General features: G+C 36.2%; 3 protein-coding genes across 4 annotated transcripts; 2 read left to right on the top strand and 1 right to left on the bottom strand.

Moving 5' to 3' along the window:
* Positions 1-1,383: 1,383 nt before the first annotated feature.
* Positions 1,384-3,963, bottom strand: LOC137742291 (mitogen-activated protein kinase homolog NTF3). The gene is made up of 3 exons (XM_068482124.2): positions 3,419-3,963; positions 2,905-3,332; positions 1,384-2,332 (listed from the first exon to the last, which is right to left on the bottom strand). The coding sequence occupies exons 2-3, from the start codon at positions 3,325-3,327 to the stop codon at positions 1,637-1,639; spliced, it is 1,119 nt and encodes a 372-aa protein (XP_068338225.1). The 5' UTR covers positions 3,328-3,332; positions 3,419-3,963; the 3' UTR covers positions 1,384-1,636.
* Positions 3,964-5,339: 1,376 nt separating this feature from the next.
* On the top strand, positions 5,340-9,079 carry LOC137737352 (AP-4 complex subunit mu). 2 transcript variants are annotated; one of them, XM_068476807.2, is made up of 13 exons: positions 5,340-5,509; positions 5,614-5,708; positions 5,819-6,022; positions 6,099-6,215; positions 6,318-6,440; positions 6,552-6,678; positions 6,841-6,938; positions 7,054-7,158; positions 7,239-7,333; positions 7,891-7,978; positions 8,114-8,174; positions 8,301-8,374; positions 8,839-9,079. In XM_068476807.2, exons 1-13 carry the CDS (start codon positions 5,452-5,454, stop codon positions 8,935-8,937), a joined length of 1,344 nt encoding a protein of 447 aa, XP_068332908.1. In that variant the 5' UTR covers positions 5,340-5,451; the 3' UTR covers positions 8,938-9,079. The 2 variants fall into 2 exon arrangements, with proteins under 2 accessions (XP_068332908.1, XP_068332912.1); XM_068476811.2 differs by lacking the exon at positions 5,819-6,022 and having other exon boundaries at positions 5,345-5,509.
* A 3,219-nt stretch (positions 9,080-12,298) lies between these two features.
* Positions 12,299-15,267, top strand: LOC137719670 (alcohol acyltransferase 9). Its single transcript, XM_068458713.2, has 2 exons — positions 12,299-12,814; positions 14,091-15,267. The coding sequence occupies exons 1-2, from the start codon at positions 12,383-12,385 to the stop codon at positions 15,018-15,020; spliced, it is 1,362 nt and encodes a 453-aa protein (XP_068314814.1). The 5' UTR covers positions 12,299-12,382; the 3' UTR covers positions 15,021-15,267.
* The last annotated feature ends 11,646 nt before the right edge of the window (positions 15,268-26,913 follow it).

Raw genomic sequence — 26,913 nt, 5'->3', positions numbered from 1 at the left:
GTCAATTGATTTTGCGTTGAAACCTTAACTGTTTTCTTGGTGTCAAAATAGCTGGCAACTATTTATGTAATCTCTATACATATGAGCACGATACTTTAGTGAGCTAGGTTAGTTTGGTGCTTCAAACTTGAAGGGTGCCCAATAAGTTGGTTGGTTGGTTGGTTGGGTGGTTGGGTGGTTGGACGTACGTCAAGAGCCGAAAAGAAGTGGCCCAAAATTTTTGGTGGGAGACGGAGACAGATCAAAGGGTATAATGTCGGTGCTGCCTAATTTTGCATGGATGTTTTGAGATTAATAACTCAAAGAAATTGTGTCATAGAAGGACGACACCCACTCTCATCCAGTTACAACACTCAGTTATCTGAAAAGGGCAAAAGGAGAAAAGAGTTCCACAAAAAATTCAAAAGAAAGAAAAAAAAAAAAAAAAAATCTCGTAGATCTTCTTTCTTTGATCGTCCCTTTCTCATATATTGTAATTTTTTCAGTTTAGGGGACACACCGCCACGTGAAAAACGACGACTTTGCATGCATTTAATTAGGGGGGATGCAAAACTGATATGGGTACCAAAAACACAAGTCAAGAGATGAATTGATACAAGTGAATTGACACATTTGATATGGCTAACTATTAAAATAAATTAATAAAAAATAAATTTATGTGAGGAGCATGCATGTAGTTGTAGACCATAAGTTTTAATTTTTAAAACGCATTGGACCTTGTTACTTTATATTACGGTCTAAAAATATTCCTTTTTACTTGTAAATGAGAGATTTTAAATAAATTTAGCTCACTCACTCACTCTCTAAATATAGACAATAACATTGTTTGTTCAGAGAGAGAAAAAAACGCACTGGACCTTTTCTTGGACATTGGCCCAAGCCTTCTCGAAGAAGAAGGGGACACTCCAACCCAAACCCAGCTCGGGCCTTTAAAAGAGCAAAAATAAAACCCAACGTCATTACGGTGTAATCCCACATCGACCGTGCTTGCGCCATGGTTACTTCCTTCATATAATTGACGTCTTCGGATGTTAATTGCCGAGCTCAGTAACGCAGGCTTGTGACCCAAATGCGGGGGCATTAAGGATGGTGCCGAAGTTAAGTGCATTAAGTCGATCTCATTCTTCAGAAGGAGAAATGATGCCGAAAGTGCCGAGTACTTGAGGTATACGCATCACCCCACCCCACACACAAACACCCCCCCCCCCCCCCCCCCCAAAAAAAAGGCTCGTCACCATGACTAGTCTTCTCTCTAGGTGTCTTCCTGTGTATACAGTTTTTAAACTGCGAAACTCATCGAACAGAGAAAGAAGAAGTATCACTTCATCAATGTCTCCGTAGCATGTCTCATGGTAAAATTTCAGTCGATCATACGAAATTACGTGGACATAAAATAGTATCTTCATTAACTACAAAAGGAAACCGGTTCCAGACTCCATAGACGTACAAAGACAAACATATATACAAACTTAAAACGCCACCTATCATATGCAGGGCTCAGGCTCATAGCTGATCATAACTTAAAATTAACGAAGTTATTGAAGGCGAGAGAGACCTGCTGACGCATGCTGCATCAAGATTATTGGAATGGAGACGTATTTCAAAGTCTACATAGAAGAAGCTAGAAAGAAGATGATCAGGAAAACACTGCGGCATTGCCTGTAGCAGCTTCGGGATGGTAAAGAAGCATTTCCCTCCACATCATCTCCCTTATCGTCTCTTCTCCTAAATCCTCGTCAATGTCAAGATCAATAGATACCTCGGCTGGAGGGTTATTATTGGGATCATACAATGGGGACATGTAAGGGTGTTGGAGTGCTTCAGCGACGCTAATCCTCTTTGATGGATCAAAAACAAGCATCTTTTGCAGTAGATCAATTGCCAGAGGATGAGCATCAGGGTAAAGGCGGGTAAAGGGGGTCCCCATAGAATATGGCAACGATTTTATGTATTTCTTAGCCTTCTGATTGTCTATAAACTGGAGATCCTCCTCCCTCTGGCTTCCAAGGATGTTAATTATGAGTTTGAGCTGGTTGAGGCATTCTGTACCAGGGAAGATAGGTTTCCGGCCAAGAAGCTCAGCAAAGATGCACCCAACAGACCACACATCAATCGACGTTCCATAGTTGTCACAGCAGAGCAGTAGCTCAGGGGCACGGTACCAACGAGTGACAACATACTCGGTCATAAACTGCCCCTTTCCTGTGCTGGTACGAGCTAGCCCAAAATCACATATTTTTAAGTCACAGTTTGCATTGACAAGAAGGTTCCCAGGCTTCAAATCACGATGGAGAATGTTTGCAGAATGAAGATACTTTAGGCCTCGAAGCAGCTGCATGGACATTCTATTTTCTTTAGAATAAGTAAAAACAAGACAACTGTGCATAACCCTTTTCAAGAAGAAGTACAAAAAAGGATCTTTTCCGAAAAAAGAAAAAGGATGAAAGGCATAAGGAAGCACAGTAAAAGCAAATCTAGCGGTTCAATCAATCCATCATACTCTTCTCTTAAAAGCCCTACTCCAAACCAAATCAATGATTGACATTCAAATTGATGAAAGAAATGTTAGCACCACTCATCAGTCTAGCACGGCTATGTAAATTCTACAATGCAACAATTTAGTGCAGCGGTCTAGTCTCTGAATTTTCATAAAACCGAACGAGAATTGTTAAAGTATTCTGCAGTATCAGTATCTATGAAGCATTCTAAAATGTAAAGATGTCTCATTTAAAATGTACGATGTTTCATTTTCCAAGTAGCCAACAATGGACAAGATAGCGAAGTAAATTCGACAATATAGGGACGAGAGTACGAGTTCACACCGGATTAAATCACCAAAATTAGTAACAATTTCACCAACAAAACAAAGTGAAAGACAATCCGAAAACATTCAATTTATGTTACCTGAAAGAGGAAATACTGGCAGTGATCATTCGAAAGCGGCTGCGAAGACTTAATAATCTGGTGGAGATCCGTATCCATGAGCTCATACACCAAGTAAACATCTTTAAAGCTCTTCCTCTGAATCGGCATCATCACATCCTTCAAAGCAATCACATTCTCGTGCCGGAGGTGCTGCAGCAGCTTCAGCTCCCGCAGCGTCCGCAGTGCGTCGATTCGGTTCTCGAACGCATTGTTGATCTTCTTGATCGCCACCTTCTCGTTCGTCTCCCTGTTCACCGACGAGCAAACGATGCCGTACGCTCCCCGCCCGATCGGCTTGATCGGCACGTACTTGGTGTCGATCTCGAACAGCGTCTGCCACATCGAGTAGTAATGCTTCCCTTTCGACCCGATCCCGTTCGGAGGCTCCACTTGCGTCGCCATTGTTCCTTCACATTAATAAATTCGATTATTTTCTGCTTCTTTTTCAGCAAAAAGCCATGGAATTTTCGCATCAAACAAACAAAGATTTTACCTTTTTAGTCCAGTCCCATCCAATCCGCCAACCCACGTCCGAATTAGTCCCAATTCTCATCCAATCCACCGCAAACCCCGACCATTTCGCAATTATCCGCAAATTAGCCCCAATTTCATCGGCACAAACCCTAGTTTCCAATTTCGCGCCAGAATTTAGCGAATCAAGTAATCGGGAATTGGGAATTCGATTTCCGATCTGGGTGTGTAGATATAGGGGCGATTGAAGAGCTGTAGATTCGTTATCTCGACGCGATCAGAGCAGAGAGGGGAATAAGCATGTGACAATTATGCGGATTTTATTTATTTGGACTATTATTTTAATTTTATTATTTATTATTTTCTTGTTTTTGTCTAATGGATGATGGATCGCAGCATCTCTTACCGGATTTCGCTCTTGTAACGCTAGCGAGAAGAGCAACGGATATTTTAATGGGCGGGACCCATTTTTTGCAGGGTGGGCATTCAACGGCCTTGCTACGTCGTCGTTCAATTCGATCACGACGAAAATTGCACACAAGGAAAAGTTTTGTCAAACTTCAGCTCAATCAGGAATCTTGTCAAAACACCTTAAAATTTGGAACTTCTTGTTCTATATGTATTTACTTCGTATACTTGTTATTTAACGGTCAGATACGCAATTAGAAAAAAAGGACTATCACATTTGATTGTTACATAATGAATGTATACGAAAATGCATGTACCGTAGTCAAATTACAAAAATGACCTTACTCAAGAAATGTCATGTGCATCGTTCGTGCTTCATTGTTGGTGGAAAAATTAGTTGGTCGAATTTTAATTGTCTTTTAATTGAAGTGACACGTTACTTCATTTTTCTTCTCATATCGACAATGCAATTATGATAAAGGTTCGTACAACCATTTAGGATCTTCTAAACAAAAGTAAGCCTTATGATCATAGTCACTTTAGTTAGATTGACAGCCTCTCCTTTAGAGCAGCTCTAGCATGTGTTGGAGTCCGAGCAAGCAAGCCCAGTGTGTGCTGGCGAGGGAGCCTAAGCAAGCTTGAGGGAGAGGTCCGGCACGAGTTGCCAACTCAAGAGCCCGAAGGCAACATGACGCAAGGCTGACGTCTGGGCGACGTCAACCATCATCTCTTCTGCATTTCTGGGCCTCAACCTGACAGCTACTCAACCTTCGTCGTCCTTTGAAGCAACGGAGATGATTCTCTCTGGACCAAACCCACCAGAGCCTCTGGATCCGTCTTCTTTAAAGGCCAAGTCGGCATTGTGGGCTTTCCCGGAGTCGGTGTCATGCTTTCCCGAAGCCGGCGTCGTGACTTCCTCAAAGAAGAAGTTTTCCTTTTACCAAAAAAAAGAAGAAGTTTTTCGATAAACAAACAAAGAACGAAGAAGGAAGTGAAGAAGAAGATGAATAATTGAAGAAGAAGCAGAACCAAATATATAGAGAAGGAAGAATGAGGAGGATACTGAGATAAATTAATAATATAATATTAATTATAAATTAAAAAAATACTAATATTTTATTACCTATTGTCATGACTATTCAATGTAAATATGAAGATGCAAAAAACAGTTACGGTTTATTAAAGATAATTACTGTTCAATAAATGGATTAAACAGTGAATAACCCGAAGGACATTTGCAACGGTGAAGTTGCTCTTATGCAATCGACTGCAAATACCACCCAATACAATCATAAATATTTGGTATTTGATATATGAGAAAAATTGAGAGACGAAGAGAGGTGACGACGAGAGGGTAAGTGGAAGAGGAAATAAAACAAAAATTATGAAAGCGAAACAAATTTAAATAATTTTTATTTTTATTCAGAGTCACGTGATTGACTCGTGACTTTTAACACGTGGCGCAAAATCGATAGTCGCGGCCCCAAACGTTGGTTTCCGTTACGACTCGGCACCCGTAAAGGTCCAACCGCTTTCCACGCGGACGCTCAGAGACGCAGAGGGGACTGAGCGAGTGCTCTGCATTCGTGTAATCAAAGCGATCAAATTTCACGAGTCCGAAAAGGAGAGCTTCGAGCTTTCACAGCGATGATCTCTCAGTTCTTCGTTCTCTCGCAGAGAGGCGACAACATCGTCTTCCGCGACTGTAAGTCTCACTCTGGCTCGCTCGCATTTCATCCGATTCTTCAAAGTTTTGCATTTCTAGGGTTTCAGGCTTCAAATTTTCAAAATTTTCAAAATTTGATGCAGATCGCGGCGAAGTGCCGAAGGGAAGCGCAGAGATTTTCTTCCGGAAAGTGAAATTCTGGAAGGACGACGGCGACGGCGACGCGCCACCTGTCTTTGTAGGTATTTTCAATTTTTTTTTTCTTTATTTAGAATAATTTATATTAATGCATTTGTGAGATGTTAATCAATTTTGCATGATTAACTTTCTTTAATTAATTCGTTCTAGAATGTGGACGGTGTAAATTACTTTCATGTGAAAGATGCTGGGTTGTTATTTGTTGCGACGACGAGAGTGAATCTGTCGCCTTCTCTTGTTTTGGAACTTTTGAGAAGGATTTCTAGAGTCGTTAAAGATTACCTCGGGGTCCTTAGCGAAGAATCGCTGCGAAAAAATTTCGTGCTTGTGTACGAGTTGCTGGACCAAATCATTGTGAGTGTCTTCAAAGTCCTGCATTTTGTGACTCTATGTGTATGTAATCTGGCTTACCTGTTGTCAACTATGGCAGGATTTCGGTTATGTGCAAACTACTTCGACTGAGCTTTTGAAGTCATATGTGTTCAATGAGCCGGTTGTGGTTGATCCTGCGCAGTTTCTGCCTCTGGGTTCTGCTGGAATTTTTACGGTATTATTTATATGATAATTTGCTTTCTGGTGGTGGTATTTCGTTGTTTCTGATTGATCTGTATGGTTTGATTGACTTGCTAAACTTGCATGTTGGTATCAGGCTAAAAGAATGCCAGTAACTACAATCGCAAAATCTGTTGTTGCAAATGAGCGGGGAGGTAGAAAGAGAGAGGAAATTTTTGTGGACATAATTGAAAAAATGAGTGTTACATTCAATTCCAGTGTAAGTACCTCTTGTGTTTGGGTCGCCATATTTAATTTCTTGTTAGTGTCACAGCTCCCAGGTGGTAATCAATTTGGAGCTGTTTTGATTACTATTATGTTGTTCTTGCAGGGATATATACTTACTTCTGAGATTGATGGTACCATCCAATTGAAGAGTTATCTCACAGGCAATCCAGAAATTCGACTGGCTCTTAATGAGGAAGTGAGTATTGGAAGAGGTGGAGGGTCAGCCTATGGTAATCTTTCCACTATAGAAAATGCTTTTAAGATGTCGGTAGTCTTTGTTAACTGTCTTTCTTTTATAGTTTGCTGGGTTTGAGTGAGATATGTGAGATTAGGATATTGGTACTATTAGTAGCATTGTCCTCTTAATCTGATTATGCTGCCTTTTCCATCAGATTATGGTTTAGGAACAGGGGCTGTTATACTGGACGATTGTAATTTCCATGAATCTGTACATCTCGATAGTTTTGATGTTGACCGAACACTTTCATTGGTGAGTCTGATTGAGACTTTGTACTTTATAATCGTGTGCAGTACTTCTTGAGGATGGAGATATAACTACTGTTCTGTTAGAGCTAAAGTTAATAGATTGCGCTACTGTTTAATAGGTACCAACAGATGGTGAGTTTCCAGTCATGAATTACCGCATCACTCAGGAGTTCAAGCCTCCCTTTCGTATTAATTCGTTAATTGAAGAAGCAGGACCGCTTAAGGTGAGAAAAAAGTTAAAAAATTCCTCCTATCTTAAAATAGTAACATATGATTCCATCTAAATCATGTTATGTTTTGTTAGGCTGGAGTGATTATTAAAGTGCGTGCTGATTTCCCTTCAAGCATTATTGCAGATAAAATCCTTGTGCAGATTCCACTGCCACCATATACCACTAGGTAATTTGTTTAATCTTGTAACTTTCTGTTGGTGAAAACGTGGTGCATTTGCATACCTTAGAGCAAAATTAATGTTAGACTTCTGGTCAGCTGTCGTATATTTTTTTTTGGTTGACTGAAGAGCATAGACTTAGTTGTTATTTGGTTAACTTTTGTTTGTAGATATTTGACCTATAGTATACTCAACTGGTAAACATTGATACTTTTTCAAGTAGGGTTCATTATTATACACAGGATCAACAACGGTTGAGCAATTGCAGTTAGGCAGACAATCCATTTCCTGAATTATTCCTTTTTTCTTTTCTCCGCCTTAATATAATATATTGCGGGGAATTGGCCCTTATATATTACACACTAGTTATTACGTTTCAGTTCATAGTTGTGACGGCTTTTAGAAAATTTGGATGAACTTCTTTGAAACTAGCCTCGATGTCGTGTATTTTTGTGTGTTATGTTACTCAGCAGGTAACCACATACATGATGGGGGAAAAACTTAATTTCAATTCCGGTTCCATGTCTGCATTACTAATCATCTTTACTGATCTGGGATACATTAGGGTTAGTTTTGAGTTGGAACCTGGAGCAGTTGGAAACACAACTGATTTTAAGGAAGCAAACAAAAGAATTGAATGGGGTTTAAAGAAGGCAAGGATTTCCTTTTCTCTCAATAAACTTCTTTCTCATTCTTCTACTTTGAAAGATTTGTTAAGAGTTGCATATTATTTTTGCTATTAGTTTGCTTCAATGTTTGAAATTAGTAACAGGTGCCCTGCATTGTAGATTGTTGGTGGATCTGAACATACATTACACGCAAAGCTGACATTTTCACAAGAATCGCATGGTAATACATTGTTTTATACTTGGGAGTCTGTAATGCTATATAATCTTTGTTGTTGTTTATGTGTCAGAGAGAAACAAAGAAACCGATGTGTGAATGCTACTTTATTGTGTATGTGTACTAATGCAGGAAATATTACCAAAGATGCTGGACCTGTTAGCATGACCTTCACAATACCCATGTTCAATTCTTCAAGGCTTCAGGTAAGATTTTCTCTTGACCTTGTAAGGACCTAATCGGATGCGGCCATTGCTGTGGACCTATGGTACAAACTCAGAGCTCTAAGTTCCATTAATGCCATGAGATTGTGTAGACATTACACTGCTGGGAGTCTACATAAGCAGTCGTATCTTCATTTCATACTTAGGAAGGCCCTGATTCCCTTGCATTGGTTGATGCCTCTCACGGCAGCAGTCAGCTGGGAACATGTTTATTATACGTGCTACCCAAAGAAAAAAACTAACTGGAATCCTACTAGTGAATGCTGTGTAAAATAAAATGAGCTTCCAAATTAGCTACCTAGTTGAGTTGGCTGACCTAAATTTGTGAATCTGTATTGTAAAACATGAGCTTTAATGTTTTTTTTCTTTTTCTGCTTTTCATACATCTATAATCATGTGTTCTAAGTTATTCTAAGATACCCGTTTCCTCATCTGTCTTGATGCAGGTAAAATACTTGCATATAACAAAGAAGTCGAAGAGCTACAACCCATATCGATGGGTGAGATATGTTACACACTCAAATTCCTATGTCGCCCGGTTGTAATGTCTCATCGCCCTAGTTTGTTGTTCTGTTTTTCCTTCTCTATCACGGTGCTTTTGCTTACTTGTACCAAGTCAGATTTTATTTTGTTCTGTGTACTATCATGATTGACTCAATAAAGCACACTATCTGAAATTTGGTAGAACTCGAACATCCTTGAACACCCAAAGTTCCCATCCATATCTGATTTCCTTTTTAGACTATAACTCAGAAATCACAAGGTCTAGAGAGAGTCTAGTCATCTCTTCTTAGGAGTTCTTTGGTGACAATGTTCCGTACGAACTGCCATATACAGGAGCACTCACACAAAAGTTTCCCGGGGTGGGACCCGCATGCATGAGGCCCACCTTTTGTGCGAGTGCTGCCGTATACAGAAGTCTGTACGGAGGAATTCGTCCTCTTCTTTGAGGGATGTTTTCTGCTTAGTTGATTTAAATTATAATGACATGATGGCAATTTGGTGTGGACTTTGGTACATCAGCAAGTGATGCAGAGAGTGGAATACGTTGAAAGCCCATCGATATGATGCATGAGTCATAATCAGGCTAGTAAGCCGACAGCTGATTGTTGCTTCCAGTTTTGGTATAGAATGTTTCGATCGACTCGCGTCAAGAAAAGAAAAATGTTGAAGTTAAATTCCTTTTGATAGTTGTGTGCCTTGAGATTTGTAGAATTTTTCAGATCGACGGGCCAATGGTCCACTCCAACAATACCGATACTGTCCCTATTTTACCACCTACCCAATCCGTCAGGTGTGAGGTTTTATCATAAAAGACCTCGATGTTAGTTAGAGGGGTATTTTTATTTAAACTGCTTTCTCGTTGGCCCTCAGGCCAATTTGGGACAATGGGTTCCAACAAGATTATTATTATGGGATATATACTGCCAAGTTTTGATGGCTTTTAGGGGGAACTGGATTCCATTTCACCATCTCTGAAACCTCTGAACAGAAGTGGTGAAAAGAAGGAAACTTGGAAGACGGGTCTTATGTTTAGTAATAGCCGATAGCGATGGCGAAATGCCGTCCGGATCGAGTGCTAATTCGAAATTCAGCTAATCTAGGGCTAAAGTTACCGGTAAAAGGTACATGCCGCCCTCGAATTTTAAATCCTTGATTATCTTTGACATGAACAATTTTCTACTGATACATTTGCTTTCGGAATTTGATGCTTGGTGTCGTTGCTTTTTCTGTCGGGAGAAATCAATTAATCTTTAGCCTAAAGCAGGATTGTACGTTGGATTTAGTAACAGTATAAGCGCGTAATCTGGAATGAATTCTCATTCAACGCAGTGGAAGAAAGAGGAAACTTTATGAGCATGACGATATTCTTAGAGCATAAAGGTGGTCGAGTCTGAAATTGGATGGATTATAACATGTTTTGTTCGTCCATCCCTTGAAGTAATAAACATTCATGCGACCTGGGAATCGAACATCTCATAATTTCTTAATTTGATGTGTAATTACTTATTATGGCTTCAGAATATAACGACGTTAACGGAAATAAAATACTAGTTTGTAACTCAGTTGATTAAGAGAATTCACCTCGCATTCAAGGTCCTATAGTCCCGAGTTTATGATACTCTACGTATTGAGTATAAGAAAAGGGTAATACTAGGGAGCCTAAATCATCCTCAAGATTTTGTGTCAATTGGGACTATTGAGATTTCTCTGCCACAAATTATGGAGTGCTTTTACAATTGACCATATGTGAGGCGGATCCAGATTTTCTCTCCTCCCATTTTTCCTCTCCTTTAGTCCCCTCTTATAGCCACATTAACATCTTGTGCTGACTTTTTTATAGAGAGAAAGGCAAAGAGGAAAGTGAGAATAGGGTGAGGATTTGGAGGGGAGAAATCCTACTCCTCTAAGACAGCAACCATTACTGGTAAATAATGCAACAAGCTCCGACTTGTCTCTTTCAGACTTAGGTTTTCTCTTGTTCATAAGAAATCAAGAATTCTATAGAGAATTAACCGGCAAACACTTGCTCATTTGAAAATGATAAGGATTAATAATTAGAATGAGAATTTTATTTTGATTCGGTATATTTTACATAATGAGGATTTTGACCGTAAATTTTGATTATTGAATCTTTCACCAAAAATCTAACAGCTAAAACTTCTATACGTTATATATTTCATGATGTACTAAAAAAAAAAAATTCCTAATTAGGAATCCTCTTTAAGAAATGTAACTCCCCGTTAACATGGAAATGGATGAAAATGGAGGAGGTCTACTCACTTACTTACAAGATGAGTTCCAACTTATCATGATTCAACTCGGTGTGAAAAAGGTACCGTAATCATGCAGTCTTACCGAGGTTTCTCTACAAATTCGTGGCTCTGATCAGTTGTCGTTTTACTTTTACCTCAGTCATATAATAAAATGGAAGTGAAAGGTAAAAAGTTAAAACATTATCCTTTCCATCTTGGCATCTTCAAGGGTGGGCGTCTTTGTTTCCTTTAAAAGGAAAGATATGCCTTTGGTTTGGGACGAATATGGAATGGAGATGTGTGGCCAACCCATTGTCTTGTCTTTTTCCCTGTTCCCTTTCCCTTTTGCGCAGTCCCATCAATCTAATGCTAATTAATCTTGTTTAACTAATCTCGAAGCATCAAATATTAATCTAAGCTTGGCTTAATTATTAGAGTCCAATGGAGGAATATTATGTGTAATAATTTCATGGACACTAGCGCGTTTGTTGCCACCATTTCAAAGGAATATACTGATTTTGAGTAAAATAAAATTTCTTATTGGGTATATAATAGTGAAAATCATCATGTTATAATTTGAATGAATTTGTAACACTAGTATTGAATCCGTGTTTGGTATTTCGGTCAAAAGCAATAATCATAATAAATTTTATATCTTATGCTAAATAAAGCATAGGTGAAAATTAAGAAAGACTTATAGAGCATAATTGACTAGTAATTAGACTGAAAGAAGCTTTGAGTGTGGTACTGATGAAGTATGACTTTAATCCCATGATTAGCGCTAGTAAATTTCTAAAGATGTTGTGTGGGACCTCAAATTGCTTATCGAGAGATACAGAAAAATTAAGATATATTTCTGGTTACGCTTAAGATTTTGTTTATCACTGGGCGGTAAATTTTGCAAATAACAACTTTGCTAATGACTTTTTGATTAGATTTGAGATGTGGGGGTATACTGTACGCCCTAATACACATCCCCTCTTGCTAGCTTTACCCCAAAGGAATCTCATTGTACCATACGCCCTAATACACATCCCCTCTTGCTAGCTTTACCCCAAAGGAATCTCATCGTACCATCCCTCATATCCAACCGTAGAAATTGTTTCTCCACTCTACTACTTAGCTAGCGACCTCCCCTGTCACTTACCTTGTCTTGGATCATCTCTCTCTCTCTCTCTCTCTCTCTCTCTCTCTCTCTCTCTTCAGCCATTAGCAACTACTGCAAATAAACAAGATGTTAAAATCTCAAGAAGAACTTCCAAATTGTTACTACCCAACTCAGCCAATATTAATCCGCCCAAACTCCCCAACCCCAAAGCATTGCCTCCACCTCTCAAATCTCGACGACCAGAAGTTTCTCAGATTCTCCATCAAATATCTCTACCTTTTCAAAAAATCTGTCAGCTTAGAAACCCTAAAGCATGCCCTCTCTAAAGTCCTCGTTGGCTACTACCCATTGGCTGGGAGGTTGAGGACGAGCGCTGACCATGATCAGAAGCTCGAGGTTGACTGCAATGGAGAAGGTGCTGTATTTGCCGAGGCTTTCATGGACATCACTACTCAGGATTTTCTTGAACTTTCCAACAAGCCGAACAGGTCTTGGAGGAAACTCTTATACAGGGTGGAAGCCCTCAGTTTCTTGGATATCCCTCCTCTTGTTATTCAGGTTAGTCCGATTTTGTATTTTTTTTTTTTTTTTCATTTCTCCTTTCTTTTTCTTAATTAAACAAGTAAACTTTCCCGTGAAAATTGGAAAAAAAAAAAAAAAAAAAAGAAGCTACACCATTGTTCTAATAAGAATAATTAATTTTGTTAGTATATTGTCTTGGTGAGTAGATCTTCCTTTTTAACCCATTACGTTTTAAGTTTACAGTTTTTATATTTTTTAGTTTTATATATAATACATAATATCGCTTGAAATTAAAATTTTGAAAATACTTTTGATATTAAATATGGGAAGTTCGGTATTTTCTCAATTGGCTTTGGTGCTCCAATATCTTGTGGTATTACCACTAACATACCAATATATGGACTTTCCCTTTCAATCATTATCTGAGGAAATAGAGGAAACAAAGTTCCACTGCATAATCCTAGGTTCGGGACAAACAAGTCGCATTTCACCCAACCGAACAAAAAAATTGGGAAAATGAAATGTGGCCAATATGTACCCTTTGTCCACCAGAAACAGGGTTACTTTTGTCTTACGCCAACATTTTCAAATTTTCAAACTAAATCTTTGGTAGAAATTCTAGTCCTAATCAAGTGAAAAGAAATTAATAGTTTAAGAATCTTGTGAGTATAATAAGTTTATTGTTCGATTCGCTTCCAAGTAAGAAGAGAAACGGTCAACCCTCCTTTATAAAATAAAATTAAAAAAAAAGAAAAGAAAAGTGTGAGCGACTATTCATATCTCATTGTACTATCTAGTTCAAGACGATAGATTTTACTTTTAGGGTTAGGTGATTTTCATTCCATGCTTCGTTTTATTTTTTTTTATTAGTGCTTTCATTACATCTAATGTCTTCTTTATGCTTTTTTTCTTCTTTCAGTTTTTGCATGTTTCTTATTTTGCACCCTCACTCCTTTGACACTTTAAAACTTGTTTCTTACTTTTTTTATGAAACTATTATAAAATTACTCTAAATTATCATGACTAACCAACCTAATTTACCCCTAAAAAACTTGTTTATTACTTAAAAGAAAGATAATCATGGGGGTTGTGATAAACAAAATTGGATGGAATGGAATCCAACAAATTGGGGTAAATTGGTGATTGTTGGAAATTTAGGTCCTTAATTTACCAAACAAATAATTAAGGAGGTGAATTTTAAATAGTATGATAGTTCATGAGGTAAAAAGTTCTCTAAATTTTTTATTTTATTTTTTATATATACACAAAATTGTCTGTATTTTTCATATAAAATGAAATTCCACTTTTACAGGTTACAAATCTCCGTTGTGGGGGAATGATCATGTGTACAGCAATCAATCACTGTTTAAGCGACGGCATAGGCACATCTCAGTTCTTACACGCGTGGGCCCACCTAACAGGCAAGCCAGATCTCGATCCACCAATCCAACCGATTCACTCTCGCCACGTGTTAAAATCACGTAGTCCCCCAAAGGCAACCTTCCCTCATCCTCAATTTACCCTAACAAGCAACAACGGCCACGTGGATATCATGAGCCTGCTCCAATCGCAGCCGCTCATCCCCACATCCTTAACCTTCACCCACTCGGACATCCTTCACCTCAAGAGACAATGCGCACCCTCGCTAAAATGCAGCACCTTCGAAACCCTAGCATCTCACACATGGCGCTCCTGGATTAAATCATTGAATCTGCCACCCTCTCTCAACATCAAGCTCCTCTTCTCGGTGAACATACGCAAAACGTTAAACCCTCAAATCCCACAGGGCTACTACGGCAACGGGTTCGTGCTAGCATGCGCCGAAACCACCGTGAAGGATCTAGTCGGTGCTAACTTGCGCCACGGTGTTAAGTTGGTTCAACAAGCTAAACAAGATATTAATGATGAGTATGTAAGGTCGATGATTGACTTATTGGAGGAGAAAACATTGAAGACGGATCTGGGCGCGAGTTTGGTTATATCGCAGTGGGCGAAGTTAGGGTTAGAGGAGTTGGATTTTGGAGAAGGGAAGCCATTGCATATGGGGCCTCTCACGAGTGATGTTTACTGCTTGTTTTTACCAGTTGTTGGAGATTTCGACTCTGTGAGAGTTCTTGTGTCCGTGCCCGAAAGCTTGGTTGAGAAATTTGAATATTACATGACAGAAATTTTTACTGCTGAAGAAATAAATGGAGATCATCGTGCTAATGGATTCCATGCAGAAGATCCAATGGAATATTAATTAGATATTTGATTAAGGGAGCAGCTCACTACTGTAACATGAGTATTGATAATTAACTGTAAACGGCCACCTGACAAGTTTTTAATTTGTTTGAAAAGTTAAACCGACTGAGAAATATGTTTTTGGATGGAATTAATATCAAAGAAAATAAAATGTAGTCAGGTGTGTTTTGGTTTTGTGCGACCATATAAATGTTATTGGACCTATATATGATATATCATATGCAGTATGTGCACGATTGAGATGATCGAACTTGCATGTAATGAATTGTATATCTTATTTTTCTTCTCATATGATAAGATTTGACAATTTTTCTCCGTATGGTGACACATCTCAAACACAATTAAGCTTATATTTGGTTTACTTTAAATATCTTAAATCCCACATTAAGCAACAATAAGATATTAATTGGTAGTGGAAAAGTAAACATCATTTAATTGTCAATATTGTTTTACTTTAATTTCCACATAAATGTTGGGAAAGTCATAAGTAGATTCCACTTAAGTTTTCATTACCATCATATCAAAACATCCGAGAGGCAATGATGTTGGAAATTAATCATACTCATATACCATCTCTTTCAATATAAAGTTTTTCAATTTTTAGATAAAAATAAAATGGGACAATGGGACTCGTGTCACTCCTCCAATAGCTCGAGCATTCTATTTCTCATCAATTCATAGGAGAATAACGTTTGAGCATTATGTTACAATCATACATCTCCTTTGTTTTTTGGTCTATGGATCCTCTAGTATTTAGCATGCGTGTTCTAAAGATAACTTAATATAAAGTAGCATATAGTTACATTAAGATGAAGTGACATGTATAAATGCCTATACATAGCCTTTGAGGGAAGAGATTTTTTTTTTTTTTTTTCAAAAAAAAAAAAAAAAAAAGGATTAGTTTTGAAGTTCAAACCACATCAAACTTCAAAGATTTACACCGTTTTATTTTTCAAGTTGCATCTCATAGATAATTTTTTGCAAAATATTATCCATATCAGAAATGCTTAAGGCATCTAATTGAGTTCGAACACTATGTTTTAAGAAACATCAAAATTTTATCGTGACAATTAAATGAGTTTCATAACTAATCGTCATTTAAAAAAAATAGAGATTCCTTCGCTTAAAGAGCTTATATATATATATATATATATATATATATATATATATATATAGTTAGGTAGGAATATATATCGGCTTATATATAATGAGCATCCAAGCCGTCCAAATCATGATTTGCCCTCAATTGTGTCACCTTTATTTCAAACTAAAGCAATTAAAATGTTTGTTTTAGGCACCTCACAGTTGAGAGATCAAATTATATATGACCGATAATTAAGCATTCTGACTTTCTCATGTAAAAAATATGAAAAATGCAGACTGAAAATTGTGAAAATCTGAAAAACTATCCTGCATCGGAAGTTTATATATAAAGTGTGCGTCGCTCCGTAAATAAGATAAGCTAAAGAGTTGATAAACCAAATAAGAATTTAATACTTAACACTTCCCTAGCTAATACTATAAATAGCAACATAATATCAAACAAATAGAACCTTCCCTTCCACTTTAATTTATTCATAAAGTGAATGATGGTGGTGTGATCGATCTCAACTCATCTCATCTACCCTATCCGTTAAATCGGTGCATGTTACCTTTTTGGAGGAATCTGAACTGAAGTGTGCACTTCACCTATTTTGTACAAGTTATATGATTTAAAACAATTGATCAAATATGTCAATTTCCACGTTTACAATCGCACTCTTGGAAGATATAATATAAAATCCACCACCATCCAACACACTTATATATAGTTTTAAATTTGAACAATTTTATGTAGATATAATTTTTAGAAAATACTTAAAAGATCGATGGTTCAGATCTTGAAATACATTACAAATTGAGCTCAACAAAAATATGCAAAAACTTATATAAAAAAAATAATATCACGAAACCGTTTTATATATATATATATATATATATATATATATAATATTGAATAGACAAATGCTTCACTAGTAGCAACATGTAGTGGGTATTTTATTCCATCAAATATGAATACGACACATGGTAAACATATAAGTTAGTAATGATTATTGAAGGCCACTAGGGCACTACTAGGTTAGCAAAGTAATCTTCATAGTCAATCTTGGTACTATTCACTTTACCCTTTATTTTGTCATTATTGTTAAAACTCAAAGTTTTCAAACCCTTTTAATTAATTTTCCTAAAAAAATATGTATATATATATTGTCCATTTAAGTTCAAGTTCTATAGTTGGAATTTAGTTGCTTTCTTTTGTTATTTTAATGATAGAAGTCAATTTTATTATAGGCTTAGCCATGATCGGGTGGCTCAGTGATAGGAGACAAATTTTAAATTCGTATTTCTTACGGCATGTTCCAGGTTAGATTTATGGCACTGGTGAATCACACAATGGTGGTTAAGGGAGGTTAAAATGCCTGTGTAAGTCTTCCCGACCCTTGAAATGATGGAATTCTATGACGAAATCACCAGCTAATCATTCCCTTTAATATATATATATATATATATGTATGTATGTATATTATAGGCTTAATGGATATTGATATCAAAATTCTAAAACCATCATCATGCACACTTATATATAATTTTATTTTATTTTGTATTTTCATAAATTCAAAACACATAACAACAGTGCCAATAGGAGAAATTAGGAACTTCCGTATTTTAAGGAATTTAGGAAAAACATATAATAAATGAATCACAAAAACTAGATAAGAGAACTTAGAAAAAGCACTACGTGAGCATTATAAAGGTTTAAACGGAATTTGTAAATGAATTTTACAAATTCATCTCATATGCCTTTTCTAATAATCATGTTGTGCATTTCTAATCCATTTTATCTTACTTTTTGTAATCTATTTCTTCATCAATATGCTTAATTCCCTAAGAATTTAGAAGTTTCGCACTAAACCTTACCCTAAAGAAATATATACATTTCCCGACTGCCGCCATTAGGTCACTTCAATTCTTCTAGACTTGCACCCCCAAGGATGATGAAATTCAATTCTTCTAGACTTGCACGCCCAAGGATGATGAAATTTGAAGCCATTTTCGGTGCACTTCGTTTGTTATATAATTAAAGGATTATCACCCAATTATGTATAAAGCTCGAATCTAATCAATGCATTAAAAAAAATTAACATTTGATAACTGTCAACCTGTTTGGTATGAACCAAAATTTCAAAGTCTTAATCCAAAACTTTTCTTAAATACTTGGAGGTGAGTGGTAGTTATGAGTGTGCAATGGTTGTGAGGTGACATATATATGTACGTGTGTGTGTGTGTGTGTGTGTGTGTGTGTGTGTGTGTGTGTAGGGAAGTGTTATAGACACTCAAAAAATCTCATTCTACACTCCTCATAAGTATATATTTTTTTTTCTTAATATAGAAAGTTTGGAGGGTAAAATGAGATTTTTGAAGTGCTAATAACAATGCCCTATATATATAACTAACAACAACATGAAATTTCATGACAATGAAAAGTTAGTGATCAACCATATTTGAGCGACTTCATTCGATAAGAAGTTGAAATGCATATGTAAGTCTTTTCAATTTCTAAAAGAGTAAAATATCGTGGCAAAACCATCCACTAATACCCTTTAAAAAAAAAACTTTTATCACTAGACATGTATCTAGTTATTAGAAGTCTATCGAAAATTTCTACAAGTTACATGCTAAAATATTTCTAATAATCGTGTTATTCACCATTATTGTAACTCAAAATTTTTAATATCACATGTCATCGTAATTGTCACACTAAAATTTGTTACTTCTCAATTGCATTTTCATTTCACATAAGTTTTAATCTGAGGCCCAAAGACCCAGAAAAGTTGGAGGCCCAACATTAAGCACTTCGTTGAGGCCTGAGCCCAATCTAGCTTGCGTGTTGACTCTGGTCTCTCGAAGTTTTCTGGTTTGTTTTTTTTTTTTTTCCTGTTCGGCTGCGATGTTTCGAATTTTGGTTTTCGGGTTAGTGTTTGCTTTTTCAAAATTTCGATTTTTTTGAATTTGCATTGTTTCTGAATGCTGTTTTTCCAGTAAAGGTGTAATCTTTGCTGTGATTTAATCACTTTATTGGCATGAAACGGTGGAAAATCCGGGATTGGCTCAGAAGGGTCTGAATTTGCGGCTGAGAAGGACCTGGTTTGAGTGAATGGCGGCCCCCCTCGTACTTTTACGTAATATTTCCCCAAAGTACATTTTAAGGAAACTAATGAAAAAAATTTAAAAATTTTAAGTTTTAATTAAAATGATAAAAATGTGTTGTAAGTAAATAATATCAAAAATAATTTTTTAGAGTAAAAATGTTTTTAACATTAAAAATGAATAGTATTAAAAGCGTTTGATTTAGACTCTCTACATTTTATTGGATCGTTTATGTTGCTTGTATGACACTTCTCAATTCTCACATCATCATAAAATATTATGTCTTTTAATCTCACTTTGAACTTATCATGGATTCATGGTGATGGTTCCATAATGTGTAAGGTACCCTAATTATATGGCTTTACCGAAATTTCTCTGCAAATTCTGACTCTGACCACTTGTCGTTTTACTTTGACCTCATCCTATAATAATGTGCAAGTGGAAGGCAAAAAGGTCAAAAGGTTAAAGGTATGCCTTTGATTTGGGACAAGTATGGAATGGAAATGTGCGGCGAACCCATTGTCATTTTCCTTGAATCCCTTAACTTTTGGTTAGTGTTAATCTTGTTTAATTAAATCTCGTAACATCTAATATTAATCTAAGCTTGGCTTAATTATTACAAAGACTCAAAAAGAGGAATATTATGTTGTAATAATTTCCATGGACACTTGCAATGTTTGTTGCCACCATTCCAATTGGGTATAATTTAAGTGAGTTTACAACACCAGCGCTAAATACGCGTGTTTGTTTGGTATTGCATTCAAAAGCAATAAACATAGCGAATTATAAGCTTTATATGAAATAAAGCATACGTGAAAATTAAGAAAGAGTTATAGCGTATAATGATTAATAACGAGACTAAAAAAGGTTTTGTGTGTAATATCGGTCTGAAGTATAATCCCATGATTAGTGCTAGTATTTTTAGTAATAATTTTGTAATTTTCGAGTAGTTCATTAATAATTTGTTATTCTAGTATATTTTTAATAAGAGCATTTTCGGGATGTAAATTTGAGATCTCATTTATTTTTTGTCTCTTTACAATTAGCGAAGTCCACCTCATAAGTAGTAAAAAAGTATATATACATTTCTATTTACATTTTCTACGATGATGTTTCTCTTGTTCTTCTTGACTCTACATGGTCAATAGTCTTTCTCATGATGGTCATCTATCGAAATAATATCAGTTCGATGAAATTTTATTAGGGTATTTTGAAAAGAAAAGGGACGAGTAAGAGAGGCTAATTAGCGCTTTAATTCAAGGGTATTTTTGAAATTTCAAAGAGACATTTGGTTAGATATGTAAGAATTGTAAAAGGTAGACTAAATTTATTGTGATAAAAAAGTGGCTAGTTATCAAAATTTATCATTGGAATTTCTGTTGTTCTTTATAAAATCAGTGCAGGAGGAGACTACAATGTTCGAGCACCCCCTGGGAGACATCAAATCCACACTACTCATGAAAGATATCGAAAAATATAACTCGAAAGAGGGACTGGAATATTTTGCAATGCAAATGGAGGAGGGACCAAATCTTGTTCAATAGTGCTGCGAAGTTGGCGTGTGGAGAAAATACAAGTATGCCAACAAGCTTCATCAACTGGACCTTAAAAAAACAAAGTCAATTTTAACAAATAAAAATTAAAAGTTGAGACAAACAAAAATAAAATTAATTACGCACTTATACCATGCACTTTGAGCCTCGCATCCCTTATGCCCTGCACTTTGAGCGCATCAAAAACTCTTCGAAGAGATTTGAAGCTCCAGTTGATGAAGCTTGTTGGTGTGTTTGTATTTTCTCCACACGCCAACTTTGCTGCACTATTGAACAAGATTTGCTCCCTCCTTCATTTGTATTGCAAAATATTCCAGTCCCTCTTTCGAGTTATATTTTTCGATGTCTTTGATGGGTGGCTGTAGAGGGTCCAGTGCAGATTTAATGTCTCCGAGGAGGTGCTTGAACATTGTAGTCTCCTCCTGCACTGATTTTACAGCATCAAACAGCATTTCAAATGCCGTTTCCAATGAATTTAGGGAGAGAATGTAAAATCACAGTTTGATGAGAAACTGCGAATGTTCTGTTTGCAACTCTGAGTTTCAGCACACGTATATATAGCTGAAGTTTGGAAGAGACACGGAATTTTCCGGCCACTTGTTTTGGTTACGTGCTTGTGGGGGTGGGGTGGGTTTGGTGAGGGGCTTAAGGCTAGCAGGAAGGGGTGCGTATTAGGGCTTTCAATATACCCCCACTTCTCCAATCCAATTAAAAAGTCATCATAAGCAAAGTAGTTATTCGCAAAATTACCTCCAAAATCTTAACGCGAATAGTAGTTAGCGTGATAGAACTTGGTGTGATGAATGTGCATGGGCATGGTGTGAGTTGTACAAACGTTCGGTTCATTTATTATAGCGTGACATGGTTGTGAATATTTCTCGATTATGCACATTTGCATGTGTTTAAGTTTGACTCGTGGCTTGTATGACGATCGGGCCTTGAAATGACCTTTTATTCTAAAAATTTTAGATTTAAAAAAAAAACGTTTCCAAACGAACCAGTAATTATCAAACTAAAATTTGTCAGTTGACTTCGCAAGACCCAAGTCCGCGGATGGTAGAAACGACGTGCCAGTTAAGCGCGCGAGTGAACACGCAAGGCGTGCTTGCAAAGAAAGAAAGTCGACGTAGACCGAAATAGTTAACGGTAGGGGACACAGCAATTCCTGGGTTTCCGATTTCCTCCTTTGGTAACACGCACCGACGCGGCAGACTGAAGTGAGCTTTCCGCCTTCCCTCTTTTCGCCGTCGCTGTTTCCTCGTTTTCGTCAAAAACCCAGGGAAACCTAGGAATTTCTTGGTACGAGATTGCTTGTTTATCTACTCTGGTCTCTCGAAGTTTTCTGTTCTGCTGCGAGATTTCGAATCGTGGTTTTCGGGTTAGTGTTTGCTCTTTCAAATTTTCGATTTTTTTGAATTTGCATTGTTTCTGAATGCTGTTTTTCCTGTAAAGGTACACTCTTTACTGTGATTTAATCACTTTATAGGCATGAAAATCTTCAATTTTTACTGCTTTGTTTTTGGGTGGAACAGTAAATTGAAATTATAACTGGGTTTAGGTTTGTATTTTTGTTCTTCTTTTGAAAACTAATTGTAAATAATTTTCAAAATTTTGTAGTTTATTATTTCATCGTGCTTATTTCATCTTGCTTATTTCACCTTGCTTATTTCATCGTGTCGTGTCGTGTTACGAGTTTAATTGATTATGGCTGGGGAGAGACTTGTTCTGGCAACAATTGGTTTTGTTCTTGAAATATTCTCCCCGACCTTGCTCAGGTGGCATTGAATTTTGTTAATGACTGGTGAGCATTGTTTAATTTCTTATACTGCGGATTATGGGGCCAGACAGAAAAAAAGCTCTACCGCCAGAGAATGGAAGAGTCATTGCAGCTGAAACACTGCCTAGAAAGCCAAGTAGTATTGACGAGGGAGGTGGGAAAGCAATGGTGCATATGCACCATGGTATGAATTCGACTCCACTGACTCCCGTACTCCCTTATAACTAATTATTTAACCCTCTCACGCTGTCGTTCATAAAAAAAGATGGTTATTCTAGTAATTAATTTTAAATTCAATAATTATTATCTTCTATCTGGTGCTATAATCGTATAGCGGGATCGGATCATCTCTCTTGTAATTAACAAAAATAAGTGAATCAGACGGTTTTATCGAGAAATTAGGCTTCGAAGATGTGGTAATTATTGGGCCTTCGGAGAGAGGAAATAAAAGCCCGATCTCTCCTTTTGAAGTTCGGCCCGTTTTAGTTTGGGAGCAATAACACTACTCATTTCTCTTCGAATCATAATTTTTCTTGTTTCGTCATTTTCGAATTATACTTTCTACTTCTTCTTTTTTTCAGTTACTTTAAGGGCAAATGCCCAAACTAAGTACTTGGCAATCAAATGGGACCAGTGAGGTTATTCTGTGGTCACGAATAATCTAACGACATATCCTTTACTTTTTTGCACACGTATTTTTTTTATGTACACTAATGTTTATTTATATTTTCGTATATAAGTACAGGTGTGATCACTGATCACTTCATGGTCACTGTCTCTTTTGCAGATGTTGAGGTTCATTCATATACACGTGCAACTTTGGAAAAAGCATGGGCACTGATCAACTTGGTATGTTCTTATGTGGCAATTGAATCTAGTAATTGAAAGAACATGTTAAGTACCAAATTAAGTTAAAACCATTTCCAACGTGGTTGATTAGGTATAGTGGATGCAAAAGGGGCCAAAGTCGGAAGAGATTTGTGAGGAATAGTTTGTCTGTATGGAGTTGAAGTCAAGTGGATGAGAGATTCATCATCACTTTCTATTAGCGTTAAACAAAGTATGCTCTAACCTTTCAGATTGATAAGGAAGACCCTTCTCTAATCGTCGTAGCAAAAATAACTTTTAGAGACAGATAGAGATTTTGTGGCAAAAAACAAAACCCTTATTGATGATTTATTAATTGATAAGGAAAACTATTTAGGGTTCAGTGGGGATGGAAAGCAAATGACAAAGAAATTAAAATAAAAGTGATGGCCCCTGAGTGTTGGATTTAAGTTTGACAAGCATATATTCTTCTGTTCCAGTTATTTGTCATCTTTCAAGACACGCCTTTAAAATCCTGCAACTTTAGACCCACTTTTAGGGTTTTTGCCATATATTTGACTTGAAAAGTTCATTTTATAATCGAGTGGAAATAGCATCACCAAATAATGATCAAGTTAAAGAATTGGAGCAAATTAAAGAGAGCGAAAATTATCTTAATTATTACGACTTGTTAATTAATCCCTAGCTGGCTATAAAGTGTGTCTAAACATGCAAGTGTTGTATATTATATATGTGGCAAAATATCAACATGTAAGGCTCGTCAATTGTTACAGTTTCCTTATAGCGAGATACAATGAGTTTTATGGGCATGTAATATTCATAATGTTATACTGGCGGTTAATGTTTTGGGTTAATTTAGAGTGTGGATATTGTGAAATGTATGTAAGATTGGTTTTGAGTTTTATGCATGTAACTTTTATTCGTGATGACAGACTGGCAATTATATATGTTTAAGGTTAATTTATGGTTTGGATATTGTGGATTGTATAAGCTTAATTTTGAGTTATGCTTAAATTTATTAGTACCCTTCATGTCTTGTAGATGTCTCTAATGTACGTTTAAAATTTATCTAATGCATCGTTTCCTACATATAAAAATAAAAAGAAAGTTTCATCATGTATCTTCTTCTTTTATGAAGGGAAAAGAGAAAAAATATACTTGTTCTTCAACTTTATTCACACACATATATTTGATGTTTACCTTCGCGTCAAGAGAGACTTTATTTCCCAATCAAATGTGTTCTTGTTTGGAACTTTGGAGCTACGAAAAGTTCTTTTACCATCTTCACAGCTAGTAAACCAGACTAAGAAAATTCTTGAAAAGATTGCAGATCGAACCCTTTATGGTTTGGCAGTAATTTCAACAATTATAGGTCTAATTAAATGAAATGTAAAGCTGGCGACTTCGATATTAATTAGTGATTAGGATTGAATTAAGAAGGTTCTAATATTCGTCCCATAAAACATTAAACAATACAGTGAAACTAATTAAAAGCAGTGTTATGTGTACGTTCCAATTATACTAAAGTAATTAGACAAAAATTATTGATATTTGGAAAAGCTTACGACAAAGTCGCTAGGGTTGTAATATATAAGGCAACTGGATAAGGTCTGTGGTGTGTGACTCTGTTGACTGGCAAGGACTCCAAAAAGAACTGTTATTTCTGCTTAATTAGTTTAGTTAATGATGGTGATGGTCCTTATGGACCCTAACCCTAAAGTTATTAATCATATAACAACTTTTTTTTAGTAGGCTATGGACATTTTTTTTGTTTATATGATAATTTGGTTTAAATATCAGTACTGCGTAGAGAGAGCATCCAGTTATTGATATAGTTACTTAGAATTATATTTGTAGATAAAATAGGGAAAAAGTTCTAACTCTGTATTTGAAGTACAAAGGATAATGCTCTTGATCAGGTAATCTACAAACCTTTTACGCTGCGAATTATATCTGTGGATGGAACACAATGGATTTTGGATGACTGTAACAAGGAGATGCTTGTTGTCATTTTTAAATTGTAGTCCACATCCTTACCCACTGAGGAAGTCTGTTTCCTTCAATTCTTCTTTTTCAGATGAGGTTATAATTTCCTTCAGTTCTTTTTCAGATGTGGTTATAATTAACTTCACTCCTTTGCACATGCATTAAAGAAAGTAGAGAAGAGACCTTTCAACCGAAGCTAACTTCAATAGTTTGGTTAATTTATTTCACTAGCTCTTGGCGGTGGCTTTTCTTCTCCCACATGTGCATTATCTTCCTCAAGCTAGAGAATGATTACTAGGGTTGATGAGAAAATGATTACTAAGATTATTGAATTTCTAAATATTTATAAAACAACATGTATGGGTATTCATTCTAGAGAGAAACTTTCATGAAAGGACACGATTATAGTAGTATTTTAAACCAATCATGTACTGTTATGTGTTTTAACTTTCACAAATAAAACGTAATTAGTTTGAGATACCTATACCAACAAACTGACTTTTCCATGCATGGAAATCCTCTATGTTATATATATTTTCATACCAAATTGCATTACATGTTATATATCCTCTTTCCCAAAAAAATTAAATAAATTGTTGATTAGTTGGATTCTTATTTGAATGCATGGTTGAAAGATTAACAAGTACTATACCTAATAAGAGCAGAACAAGTTTGAATCACTTTTTTAGGAATTGTGTTTATTATAGTTCTTTGAATGAAAATCCTAATCATAATTAAGATGCACGAATCTCTGCAGAATCATGAAAGTGAAAATAATAATTGAAATTTATATTTTAAACCAGATGCAGAAGCAGCTTTAGCGAAATGAATTTTGGAAGATAGTGAGAGTAGGAAATTGGGGGAAAAAAAAAGGTGACAAGCAAGTGAAAGAAAGAGGGAAAGAAAAAGCTCTTGATAAAGAAGAAAAGCTTTAAAGAAGAAAAAAAATAGTTTGAACTTTGGAGAAATAAATAAATTGAATTAATGTAGTTTGTAAGATGGGTGGGCATGCTTGCTGGAAGGCTAAAAGAAAAGTTAAGCTTGCCCATGCCCTCTGATCTCACATTCGCCTTTTTCATCTGATGTGAACTTTTGTTGGGCTGATCAAAATTGTTAATATTTATCTCTTTTTTTAAATACCACTTAAATTATTAATTAATATATAGCCACTTCTTCGATGGAGAATGACAGCTTAATCATACTTTAATTGTTCTTTAATTCTTCAGCTATATGTCTTTGTCAGCTGCTCAAACAAATATTGTTGGAGAATATAATCCATGTTCACATATATATAGTTAACATTTCCCACCTTTTTCTGGGTTTAATTAGTGAGGCTAATCTAGTGCAACCCTAGCTCCCATTGCAGTACCTGAATAATTAGCTCGACCCAGATACAAGAAGTAGCAGCTAGCTTTCTTTCTTCCCATTGCACATACATGCACCTGCGGATAGTACGGTAACACACACACACACACACACACATCTAATATTGCATCTGTTCAGACTTACATGTACAGAGATATAACCTCAAATTTATTGTTATTTTTGAAAAGTAGCGG

This window comes from Pyrus communis, chromosome 15 (assembly GCF_041283825.1).
Source record: "Pyrus communis isolate YQ-2024b chromosome 15, ASM4128382v1, whole genome shotgun sequence".
Taxonomy (NCBI): Eukaryota; Viridiplantae; Streptophyta; class Magnoliopsida; order Rosales; family Rosaceae; genus Pyrus; species Pyrus communis.
Note: the sequence above shows the minus strand (reverse complement) of the source record. Positions and strands in the feature narration are given on the sequence as shown.